General features: G+C 42.7%; 1 protein-coding gene across 2 annotated transcripts in view; it reads right to left on the minus strand.

The window, feature by feature from the left end:
* The window catches only part of STX2 (syntaxin 2), a 49537-nt gene that overhangs the window by 8110 nt on the left and 27875 nt on the right, over positions 1-13552 (minus strand). For both annotated transcript variants that reach the window (XM_069960996.1, XM_069960997.1), the window contains exons 5-9: positions 10651-10724; positions 7904-8012; positions 6750-6823; positions 3805-3942; positions 342-452 (exon numbers count right to left, since the gene is read on the minus strand). In XM_069960996.1, coding sequence (XP_069817097.1) covers positions 342-452; positions 3805-3942; positions 6750-6823; positions 7904-8012; positions 10651-10724 — 506 coding nt within the window. The remainder of the gene's footprint in view (positions 1-341; positions 453-3804; positions 3943-6749; positions 6824-7903; positions 8013-10650; positions 10725-13552) is intronic.

Raw genomic sequence — 13552 nt, forward strand, 5'->3', positions numbered from 1 at the left:
CCAGTGTGTGGTCTTCTGCAATAACATGTAAGGCTGTGTTCAGACTGCAATTTTTTTGCATTCCGATTTTTCCTTGACTCCCCTTACAAAAAAATAATGGACCAAAACTTACACAAAAACACAATCAACCACGTTGTGCATGCTAAAAAAAAATTAAATGCATTTGAACTATTTTTTTTTTTTATGAAAATGGATGCACAGAAATACATCAGTTTTTTTTTGTTTTTTTTTTGCAAAAATAGGATGAAAAAACCGACTTCAAAAAACTGGATGATTTTTTTGAAATTTTTTGAAATTTTTCTAATGTATGTGACTGGTTATGCTGGTTATTATTAACTTACCCTGCGTGATTTGCTCTGGTATTTTACAGCCTTTTTGGTTTCTTCTTTGGCATGTTCAATGTATTCAACAGCATTTTCAACATTTTTCTCAATATTGTTTATCATTTCACCCTATAGCCAAATGTAAAGAAAAGATTAATAAACTTCAAACCAGTATGCCTAAAGGGGTTTTCACTCATCCTGTGGATAGGCCAATCTCTGATGGGTGGGGGTCCAACAATAGGCACTGCTGCCTATCATTAGATAACCAGAGTTGTGCCATTCACATACATCAAAGATGGCTAACCTTGACACTCCAGCTGTTGCAAACTACAACTCCCATCATGCTTGGGCAGCAAAAGCCATATCTTTGGTTGTTCTGGCATGATGGGAATTGTAGTTTTGCAACAGCTGGAGTGTCAAGGTTAGCCATTACTGACATACACAGTCAATCCACTTCAAATGGGAGCTGCAGTGACCCAGCGCTGCACAATGTACAGAACTGTCCGTTTCTCTGTGTATGTCGGCGCTCTGGTAGGCCATGTGTTCACATTTAACCATTAATATATTGATGGCCTATTCTGAGGCTATGCCATCAATGCAAATGCCATTGTAGATACCATAAGAGAATGATGGGACCTGCACCTATGTCCAGAACACCGCTATGTAGGTTTCTGTAGCTCACATAGAAGTGAATGGTGGGGACCAAACCAGGGTTGAGGGAAACTCATTCTCAACATAGGTGCGAAGTGGGATGCTATAAATGAGTGTGATGAAAATATCCCATTTATTCCCTAATTTCCTGTACTATCATCCAGCTGATGACAAACATTCTATTTCTCATTGATTTTCAGGACAAATGATCGGTCTATGTAGCTATTAACTCTTAACGTGTCACTGTCGTTTACATTTTTTTTGCAGAAACCAATAGTACAGGCGATTTTAAGAAACTTTGTAATTGGGTTTATTAGCTGAAAAATGTATTTTTATCATGAAAAAGCAGTTTGAAGTTCTCCCCCCTGTCTTCATGGTTCTCTTATGGAGAGGGGAGGGGTGGAGGGAGATGAGGCACTAAAACAGGACAACAAAGAGTTAAATTTACAGCTACATCACTGGGCTATCTCCTCTGACAGTCAGCACTGACCTCTCTGACCTCCCACAGTGTAATCATTTGTTCTCTGCTCTCTGCTGCCGACTACTCTCCCTCCTCCCCCTCCCCTCCATAGAACAGACAGAGTCCGACTGATGTAAGAGAGTCGAGAATTCCTGATAATGAGCAGTGGATGAGAGAGAGGAGGGAGGGGGGGGGGGACCTGGGGAAAGTATTTTTGAGTGCAGATAATGGCATATTTGCCTAACAAACCCAATTACAAAGTTTCTTAAAATCGTCCGGACTATTGATTTCTGCAAGAAAAAAAAAAAAAACCTGACAGTGACACTTTAAAGCGTAACTGTCATGTTTTTTTTTTTATTGCAGAAATCAGTAGTATAAGCAATTTTAAGAAACTCTGTAATAGGTTTCATCAGCCAAAAAAGCCTCCTTCTGTACTCAAGAAGCAATTTTCCAGCCTCCCCCGCTGACTTCTCATCTGTGCATTATCAGGCAAACACGTCTTCATTACAGAGAAGCCAGTGAAGACAGGCTCTACTCTCTCCATTGTAAGCCTATGAAGGGGGGGAGGGGCCGAGGGAGATAAGGGAGCACGAAGAGGTGACATGAAGGTCAGCTGTTTGTAGACTCTCTGGGCACCTAAACCGCAGAATTCTGGTGTCAGAAAGGTCAGTGCTTATCTATGAACTTACTGACAGAAGATTGCAGGGTGTTGTGCTGTGCAGGATTGCTCCGTGCTCAGTCACTCCTAACAGCCCCTCCCCTCTCCATAGCCACATAATGGAGACAGAAATCCTGCTTCTTCTGATGTGAGGGGGGAGGCTGGGAGATTGCTTTTTCACTACAGAAGGAAACTCTTTTAGTACATAAAACCTATTACAGAGTTTCTTAAAATCGCTTGTACTGTTGATATTTAATGTTTTCAGAAAAATGACCCTGAAATGACAGTTACGCTTTAAGGTTTGCACAATATTTTGCCAAAATCTCAATCTCCCCGATACATAAATTGTAAAAAATCAGGTAACAAGCTGATGAAAAAACACAAATTGTACATGGTCCAACTCTTTGGACAGGCACAAGGTTTTATGGCATCAAGTCACTGGCATCAAGTCAAGTGATGTGTAATAAAATTTTTAAATGACTTGTTGCATGCACTTTAACAATACATGTCTCAGGGAAATTTGGATTTTGCCATAATATTGACAAAAACAAGGGATAAAAACGGTCTAGGTTTTCCATATCAACCAATCACAGCTCAGCTCATATAGTAACAACCCTGGTAAAAAGTAAATTCTGAGCGCTGAGTGTTCACTATGGGAAAATCCAGGCAATTTATAAGACCCAATGGCTCAGATTTACCCCTACTTCTCGTGACCGTGTCAACAATGTATCACATAAGGGACAACTTTAAACTCCAGAACTTCATGCAATGGATGACAGGACTGTAAAGAGAGACGTGATCCATACATACAAACGGTTGTGACTGTATCGAACAAATAGAAACAGGTTTCATGTGACTTGGATGTGTTGGAATGAAAATGCTGACGAATGGCAACATGTAGATCTTTTACCTTGGTTTCTGTCCGTCAGAGAATAAAACCAGCAGCAAATAACAGAGCATTAAACAATCTGTTAAAGGTTACAGAAAGCTATTTGGCTGGAGATGCTTTCTATTATTATCTATGTATGTAGCGTTCTCAGAGAATACATTGTCACATGCATATTGTGTGGCCACACGATTCTGAGCCAATACCAGTAGTGGATCCAGCAGGTATAAGTATAAGCCCTTCCTTTATAGTCTTTAACATGTTCAGTTTTAGATCAAAAACTCAGAAAGTTATATAGATATGTAATTTATTCTAAAGTATTCCAATACCTATCAGCTGCTGTATGTCCTGCAGGAAGTGGTGTATTATTTCCAATCTGACACAGTGCTCTATACTACCACCTCTGACTTCTGCTCTGTGCAGACTGGAAAGATTACATCACTTACCACAGAACATCCAGCAGCTGAGATGTACTGGAAGACTTGAGATTTCGCCTGAGTGCTTATGAGTTTGGAAAAAGGGGGTCTCAATGTTGAGCTGGACAAACTATCAATGGCCAGTTCTCAGTTTTTAGAGGGAGCAATTAAAAAACATCGTCAGCACATTGGGGGAGATTTATCAAACATGGTGTAAAGTGAAACCGCCTCAGTTGTCCCTAGCAACCAATCAGATTCCACCTTTCATTTTCCAAAGAGTCTGTGAGGAATGAAAGGTGGAATCTGATTGGTTGCTAGAGGCAACTGAGCCAGTTTCACTTTACACCATGTTTAATAAATCTCCCCCTATATGTTTAAGTGAACATGAGCCAAAAAGCTAAAGAACTCACCTGTGTCTCCACCAACATAGCAATGTCCGTAAACATGTCATGTAACTCCCGTATGCTGGATTCCAACTTCATGATGTCCTTGTGTCTTGCTTCAATCTCATTCAAAGCCTGACGTGTGATCTTGGAATCTGAAATGATCTAAACAGTGAAAGAACAGCTGTAAGAGACAAACCTTTACCCCAGCTCCTCACATGTTTTTAAAGAAGTTATCCAGGGAAACTCTTTTTCTTTCAAATCGACTGGTTTCAGAAAGTTATATAGATTTGTAATTTACTGCTATTTAAAAATCTCAAGTCTTCCCATACTTATCAGCTGTTGTATGTCCTGCAGGAAGTGGTGTATTCTCCTTAGTCTGACACAGTGCTCTCTGCTGCCACCTCTGTCCATGTCAGGAACTGTCCAGAGCAGGAGAGGTTTTCTATGGGGATTTGCTACTGCTCTGGACTAGTGATGCACGATGCACCGAAATATCGATACTACTATCGATATTTCGGGCAGAAAAAAGGTTCGGTACCAGGATTTCCTGGTATCGATACTTTATGTTAAACTGCCTAATTACGCAGCTTAACATAAAGTATGGTGCAGAGAACACGGCCGGCGGCTACCTGAGCGCCAGCCATGTTCTCTGTGTGCCGCCCCCTGCCCCCTGGTGTCCCCTCCCCTGCCCGTGCGCTCTCCGCTCCCGGCGGCGCCAAATTTAAATAGCCGGCACATAGCGATCGCTAGTGCCGGCTATTTTACAGGGTAGATGCCGCTGTCACACCTGACAGCGGCATTAACCCCTCCTGAGCCGCTCCATATGCAGCAGGAGTCTGCTGCATATGGAGCGGCCCCCCACTGCCAATGACTGCGGCCCGTGACCTTGCGGGCGGCAGTCATTTAACTATTCCCCTCCACTCAGGACCCACTGCTGCAGCCTGGTCCCCCGTACCCGCCAGTTCCCGCTGCTGCAGCCAGGTCCCCCGCGCCGCACCACCCCCAGGACCTGCCGATGCAATGCAGTCCCTCGCACCCTCCGGTGTCCACAATCCTGCCCCCCCCCCTTCCCTCGGGGTCCTCCGGTACAGTGGCACAGCAACTCCCAGCATACCTTCTTGTGGGGAGTTGTTGTGCACAAGGAGGTATGCTGGGAGTTGTTGTGTCAGGAGGCTGCTAATGCACTACAACTCCCAGCAGCACACCTTCTTGTGCACTACAACTCTCAGCATACCTCCTTGGGCACAAAGGTATGCTGGGGGTTGTAGTGCACAAGGAGGTATGCTGCTGGGAGTTGTGGTGCATTAGCAGCCTCCTGACACAACAACTCCCAGCATACCACGACAACTCCCAGCATACCTTCTTGTGGGGAGTTGCAGTGCACAAGCAGGTATGCTGGGAGTTGTAGTGCACAAGGAGGTATGCTGCTGGGAGTTGTTGTGTTAGGAGGCTGCTAATGCACTACAACTCCCAGCAGCATACCTCCTTGTGCACTACAACCCCCAGCATACCTCTTTGTACACAATGAGGTATGCTGGGGGTTGTAGTGCACAAGAAGTTGTGCTGCTGGAAGTTGTGTCAGGAGGTTGTTGCTGCACAACTGCAACTCCCAGCATACCTCCTTGTGCACTACAACTCCCAGGATACCTTCTTGTGCACTACAACTCCCAGCATAGCTCCTTGTGCACTACAACTCCCAGGATACCTTCTTGTGCACTACAACTCCCAGCACACCTTCTTGTGGGGAGTTGCACACAAGGAGGAATTCTGGGGATTTGTAGTGCACAAGGAAGTATGCTTAGGGTTGTAGTGCACAGGGAGGTATGCTGGGAGTTGTAGTGCACAAGGAGGTATGCTGGGAGTTGCAGTTGTGCAGCAGCAGCCTCTCAACAAAACATCCCAGCATACCTCTTTGTGTACTACAACTCCCAGCATACCTCCTTGTGTACTACAACTCCCAGCATACCTTCTTATGCACCACAACTCCCAGCATACCCACTTGTGCACTACAAATCCCCACAAGAAGGTATGCTGGGAGTTGTAGTGCATAAGAAGGTATACTGGGAGTTGTGCACAGGGAGGTATGCTGCGGGGTAGAGAGGAATTAAAAAGTGTTTAAAAAAAGTTTAAATTAAAAAAACAATAATCATAATAAAGGTTCTAATAATCCCTGTTCCCTTTTTTTCAAAAAAATATATTATATTTGTATTTTTACATATTTTTTTTCCAAACTTTATTTAGTATCGAATTAGTATCGAGTATCGAAATAAGAAAGCTGGTATTGGTATTGAACTCAAAATTCTGGTATCGTGACATCCCTACTCTGGACAGTTCCTGACATGGACAGAGGTGGCAGCAGAGAGCACTGTCAGACTGGAAAGAATACACAACTTCCTGCAGGACATACAGCAGCTGATAAGTATGGGAAGACTTTGAGATTTTTTTAAATAGAAGTAAATTACAAATCTATATAACTTTCTGAAACCAGTTGATTTGAAAGAAAAATATTTTCACTGGACAACCCCTAACTTGTCAGCACATCCATGTCCTGGTGGGAAACAGTGCTTACACAAGACACAAGAAAAAAAAAAAAAAAAAAAGGGTGAGCAGTACTGTTGAGCGAACCTGTCAAAATGTCCAGGTTCAGCAATGTTATCCAAACCTGAACGCTCTGTGTTTATTCCCCGCAGCTGCAGGAGATGGATGCCACCCTAGGGCTGCCAGGAAAACACGGATAGTTCGCTCAACACTAGTGAGCAGTTCCAGGCACGCTTGGGGATGGATGGGTCCTAGGCTGGGCTCTTGCATCCTGGGGACCACCATTCTGGGCAATGCCAGCTGATGTCCATACGGAGTAAAGCAGTTCTCTCTCTGCACTGAAGGGATGCGATGAATCCTACATAGGTGACCCATCTACACAGCGGCCTACTTTAGTAGTCAGATCCATGCAGACGGGTCATAATGCTTACATCTGAAGTGAAGATTGATGGGTTTCCGCTCTCCAGCATCTCTTCCAGTTCATCATCCGTGGTCGTCCTTCCAGCTGCAAACACAAAAATCCAAAGCTCAAAGATTGTGGAAGAGAAATTAAAAAAAAAAAGCAGCAATGGCGGAAGCAGGTATAATAGCAATAATTAGAAGCGGATCAGATGCCAAAAATTTGCTGGAAACAATGTTGACACTTCAGCGGTCCCTGACAATCCTGCGGTGATTATGTCACCTACATCATTCACAAAACGCTGCATCCAATCACGGTCTTCAGCGGTTTCAGCCATACATTCAAGCATCACCACCGAGACCAGTTATTGGCTGCAGCGGTCAGGTGGATGTTATACATGACCCATGACATCATTGCTGCAGAACAGTAATATTACTAATTACATTTAATTTACTACACATGACTAATAGAGACGACCCATCCTTGTTTCTAATTATTGCCTAGTTTGCATGGGTGGTAACTTGGAACTTTGGAAACTGAACACCCACAGAAGACAAGTCACTAAGCAAAAGAAGCTACTGCTTGCTGTAACTGTCCAGAGCAGGAAAGGTTTTCAATGGGGATTTGCTACTGCTGAGAGTCCCTGACATGGACAGAGGTGGCAGCAGAGAGCACTGTGTCAGACTGGAAACAATACACCACTTCCTGCAGGACATACAGCAGCTGATAAGTACTGGATGACTTCTATTTTTAAATAGAAGTAATTTACAAATCTATAACTGTCTAAAACCAATTGCTTTAAAAGAAAAAAAATGCTGCAGTGCCCCTTTAAGGCAGGAGTGATCATAGTGGTCCCAGTAGTCGGAGCAGTCCCACTCCTCCACCTAAAACAAGTCTGTAACTTATAATCCATTAAATATGTATAAATTCATATAATATTTAAAACATAAATTCATATTTTCTCTCTCTCTCTCTCATATATATATTGTAAACATATCATGGCAATCATATTATAATACATACTTCTTAAGAGCCTACTCCTTATTACATAAAATTACATTATACCATCCAAAAAAAAAAAATCATGGCAAGAACGACAAACTGGTGGGTCAATTGATCCACTTCCAGCAAATCCTTCTCTTTATGTTTTCGGAGTATTTCACACTAAGTTAGGTTGCATCATACTTATTTCCAGCTGACGTTGTATCCGTCCTTTACTTCGTTCTCGAAACTGAATCTGGGTTTCATTATACGCAATCATAACTTCCCCAAATTTTCTGGACAATACTGTATGCTGAAAAAAACAAACAAACACAGAAGTTCAAGGAACTTAAAAAATGCTAAATATACCACATTGGAGCCAAAATTAAAAGAAGTGTGAAGAAGCTATGTGAATTTTTTTTCTTCAAACAGCAGGGGGCAGAGGGGAACAAAGTATCCCAACTTACCTCTCCCCGTGCTTCTCCAGCACTGGATCGCCACACCTGGACCCCCGCTGGGCTCCCCTGCAGAGCCAAATTCATGACCCAGTTGGTGAACTGCCTGCTCAGCCAGTCAGTGACTGGGGTGGGGCGCTGCTGCCGTCACTGATTGGCTCAGCGGGCTGTCCATCAGCCGGGACGGACATTTTTCCATGACGTAATCAGAACTCATTGAAAAATGCTTTCTCCTATATATCACTTGTCTGAACACTGCAAATGTGCCTTAATGATCCAGCACATGTGCAGCGTTCAGAAAGGTAATGAATAGGAGAAATCCTGCCAAGGGGCCTTCCTAATAGTGAAGAGGGCAGGGAGGAGAGAGAGGCGGTGCAAGCCTAGGGCACAGACACTCTAGCCCTCATTACCACACACGTGTATGGGAGGTTCGGATCAAAGGTGTTGTTGTGTATTGTAGAAACCCAGGACAGATATTGGATTAAAGTGGTAGTGCGGCACTAAAAAATTATTCATAATAATTTTTTAGCGCCGCACTACCCCTTTAAAAGCAGCTATTTGACGGAACAAGCGGTTCAGAGGGCAGATTGTGGGTACGGAGTCGCTTTAAATCACTCTCCATCTTGGTCAAATAGCAATTACATAGTCTAGAGGTCACTATCCTGTTTAAAAACCAAATGATAGTCCAGCTAAGTGCAAACCAGGTGGGACAGCATGTTGATGCAGAATATTGTGGTAGCCATGCTTATTAGGTGTCCCTGAAAGGGGTATTCTGAAAAATTCCATTATTTTATAAGGGTCTGGGCCCAATATGAGTTATAATAGATATGAGAAAAGTTTAAAAAAAAAAATAGGTTTGTCAGGTTCGCAAGTTTTTGGCGTAAAATCCATGAACTTGCAAACTGCACTAAAACAGTTAAACAATTATGGTGCAATTCTAACCTGACCGTGCTGCCCTGATATAGTCGTCTCTGCTGCCTCAAGCCCACCTAGCCAATTACTGACTGAGGGTATGTGCAAACTACAGAGCATGGGTGGATCACCCGCCGCGGATTCCCCAGCTCCCCCGGCTCACGGCTGGACGCATCCGACGAATCTGCCTGTGCATAGAATGGAGTCTATGGCACAGGCACAGATGGGTGCGGCCGTGAGTGGGGAGAGCTGGGTGATCCACCTGGGTTCCGTTGTGTGCACATACCCTGAGACGGGACAGCATCACAGCCAGTGGTTGGCTGAGATAGTCTGCAGACAGTCAGCCTGCTCAGACATCCACTTTCCTGTCTCAGTCAGTCGCCGATGGACAGCACACTCAGCCAATCAGTGACTGACTGAGACAGGACAGTGCCGAAGAGGACACCAGGGGAGCGCGAACAGGTGAGTATTTAATATTTTTTACACTGATTTTTTTTTTTTTAAAACAAAGCTTGCAAAAATTTGCTTCACGAACTAAGCCAATTTTTGCAAACTTTGCTTGATTCGCTCTGCTCACCTCTAAATATCATACATAAATAATACCTAATTTCCTAAGGATCCCCTGTGACATTCTCTGGTTTTCCGTTCGTTGCGCTCTCCCCCCCCCCCCCCACATGACGTCATTGGCGCATAGGCCCCGCCCCTTGACGACCATTGGGAAAGGCCAGCCTAAATGTCTAAGCCCCACCCCCTCTAGGTTGGCTTATGCGACAATGACGTCACTGGGCGGGGCCAACAGTGGCGTTGTGGGCAGGGCTAAGTGGGGCTTTGACCGCGAAGCCCCGTCCAGATAGCACAATCCACAGATGATAAAAGATCACTTTTTACTGGAACAAGCACCATGGCGTATGATATAAAATAAGGTACGAAAACTGCAAAATTTACCTTTTACACCTGTGTAGAGATGTCAGAATGCAAAAAGGGCGGGGGGGGGGAACAGTGTCACTTTAAGACACTATAACATGAAGCGATTATTGGCCATTACAACCGATAATAGCTAGAAGATAACGATCAGCTGGCTGATCTTTGTTGTCTCTCCAATGCATTCTCTATGGGTGAGCGTGACTTCCGGCCTTTAAATCGTCAGGAGACAGAAGAGGGGTCACAGGAGCGGGAGACGTAATTGCGTGCTGGGTTTGAACAGCGCTGCAGGACACTGATCACCGCTAGTGAAAATACTCGCCAGTGCGCAGAGGGGAAGAGGTGCAAATAAATTGTTTTTTGTGAACTGCTTCTTTAAGATGATTGAGAGAATGCCAAGAGTGCGCAAAATTATCACCAAAGCAAAAGGGGCTTCTTTAAAATATGGCAAAATGTATAACATATTCTGGTTTGTTTAGACACTTTGTTTATTTAATTCCATATACTTTCCAGCGTAGTTGCCAAGTCTTCAATATAGAAATTATAAAAATGAAAAAACAAAACAAAAAAAAACTAAAGTTTTCAAACTGCTTAATAACATTAAAAGATGTGAATGTAAACTATAAAAAACAGAGGCTCAGACCAATCAAATGTCATCCTTACCTGAGATTTTCTTATTCTTAAATTCACACAAGACCTGTTGGCATTCTCATCTTGGTTAATTGTTTGCTCAATGGCTACAAAAAAATGGATATGTTGTAAGGTTACTAAAGAAACCAAAAGTAAATAAAACTGTACATTGTTCTCTGTACTGCTAAATAAACACTTCATTGTTGGTTTATAAAGTGGTATAAAAACAATGGCTAATCCAAACCAAGAAGTATTCCATCAATTGTAGTCGTGTAACAGTTGGAGAGCTCCAGGTTGGCGACTACTGGTGTGGGGTAACCATGTCCAAGTAACATGCCAGAATATAACAGAAAACGTTGGAGACAACCCAGCTGAATGGGTTCATATAACAATCACTGGAAGCTACACAGAACACTCTAAGTGCCCATTCATTTTCAATAATAATCGTTCAGCCATAATTGATCTCTCCCATCTTCCCCACACAGGAACGTCATTCACTTTTATTAGCAAATTTTGATGGCTTACGTGTACATGGTTACCTTAGACCAGAGGGTCTACTCACCTGACCAATTCCCTGCTGTTATTATTCCGATGTTCATCCAGTCTAAACTTGATACATGACAATGCCTGCTCAGTGCGGACCTAGTGAGTATCGGAATTGCTGCACTTGAGTAATGCCTTTCTTCTTAATCTGCCTCACTCGTTTAAGAAGTCCCCAACAAGCTTTTTAGGGGTTTTATGGAATCTGTATGGCAACATTTTTTTGTAAATTATGTACATGTACACTTTTGTAACGTGTACATGTAAACATACAAGATAATTATTGTGCAAGACTATGCACTGTAATCATTTTTCAAAATAGCTTTCAATCTATTCAGCTTCCAAATGGGAGCACAGAGCAACCGTAGTCCATGCTCCCATCCACACGCTGTGTGTAGATAGGAGCATTGACTACGGCCCCATTTACAGATCAAACAGAAAGAGATTCAAAAATTTTTTATAGTGCACAGTCCTGCACTATAAACATTTTCATATATAATTTAGTAACGTATGGGACTGATATACCAAGCACTGTAAACTTTGCACAAATGAAAAAGTCTCAGGTAATTTTTCTTTTCAACAGCAAACTCAAATTAAAGCTGAATTTGTTGCAAGGAGTACACTGTAAGAAATAAGACATACTGTATGTGAATGTAGAACATTTGACACACTTAATCTAACATGCTATTTTGTTTTTATAGGGCAGGACGGGTGATTACCAATCCATTTTTATTATGCTCCTCTGATCCAATTTTTTGGGAAATTTTGCTTTATTAGTACGCTTAGGCTAGGTTCACACTGTGTTTTCAGCATCCGTTTAACGCATCTGTTTTTTGAAAAAAACGCATGCAAAACGGATTGCAAAAAACGGATTCATTTGTGTGCATCCGTTTTTCCATTGACTTCCATTATAAAAAAAAAGGATCCGTTTTTTTTGGCGGACCAAAACGGACCAAAAAACGTCGCTGACCCTATTTTTCTGGACGGTAAAAAAAAACGGATCCGTTAAACGGATGCTGAAAATGCAGTGTGAACCTAGCCTTAGCAGGACATTCAGAGTGTGTGTGTAATATATATATATATGTGTGTATGTGTATGTACTGTTTAGCCCAGCTGCTGCCTCTTATTTGCCAAGTACGTGGTGTATTGAGTGGGCCTGATGATTATAGGATCTTACTTTTACTCCCCAATTTGTGGTGTTGTTTACAAGCTTTTTGAATGATAAAAAAAAAAAAAAAAAAAAACTATTTATCTATGATATGTGGAGTGTGCATTCCCATTTAGTGTGGCTGCTTTGCTGTTTATTTCTTGCCTTCAAAAAGCCATGAGTGCTTGTTTTTTGCGGGACCAATAGTTCTTTTAAAGACAGCCTTGATTTTTCCACAAAATGCACTGCAAAATCATTATTTTAAAAAAAAACACCATCTGACTTTCCGCAACTTTTAAGTAATTGTAGTGATACCCAGTTTATATAGTTTTCATGTTATGTTTTACTAACTAGGCTTCAAATTTGCTATGTTCTGGCCTCTATAATTTTTTTGTCTACAAAGCAGTATGAACAAGTTTCTATGCACAGTGATCTGTAGTTCTTATAGATACAAGTTTGGGGTAGATAGGACAATACTGTTATATAATTTAATACTTTGGGCAATTCTGCACAGTCTTTTTCTGTTAAACTAAACCCAATGACACCAAATATAAGGTAAATATTCCCTAATAACAAAGAAAGTCCCAAAGTTGCCACAAGAAGGAAGTGTTGACTTTTCACATTAGTCAGCGCATTTCTCAGATGACTGGGACCTGGACTTAGGTTATAGAACAACTAATATTCTTAAAGTGGCACAATCAGCAGGTTCTTCCCAGAGAACCTGCTGATATGCCGCAGTAACAGAGGACCTCCGTAGTACATAGCCGTCAGTTTAAACCCTCTCCTCCCCCGCATTGTTTGTAAAATTGCTAAATGCTCTTATGCAAATTACTTGCATAATAGCATTTAGGGCGTTGCTCTGGGCTAGAGAGCATCGCTGCGCCCAGCCCACCCCCTCCCGTCCTGCCCACTATGCATATTCATAACTGCATAGTGGGCTATAGAGCATGTAGAGTGTATAGACACTGCCGCTGCACAGGGAAGCAGTCACTTTGGAGACGGGCTACTTCTTGCGCATGCGTGAAACCCTTGGGCCGCCGCCGATCCTCCCAGAGGTAAATAAGTTTACGATTGACTTTATACTTACGTCTTGAGGAACCTCCAGGAGGATCGGCAGCGGACCGGGGGTTCACGCAAATGCGGGAAGCAGCCCGTCTCCGGCGGAACTGCTTCCCTGCGCAGCGGCAGTGTCTATACACTCTACATGCTCTATAGCCCACTATGCAGTTATGAATATGCATAGTGGGC

The sequence above is a fragment of the Dendropsophus ebraccatus genome, chromosome 3 (genome assembly GCF_027789765.1).
Source record: "Dendropsophus ebraccatus isolate aDenEbr1 chromosome 3, aDenEbr1.pat, whole genome shotgun sequence".
In the NCBI taxonomy this organism is placed as follows: Eukaryota; Metazoa; Chordata; class Amphibia; order Anura; family Hylidae; genus Dendropsophus; species Dendropsophus ebraccatus.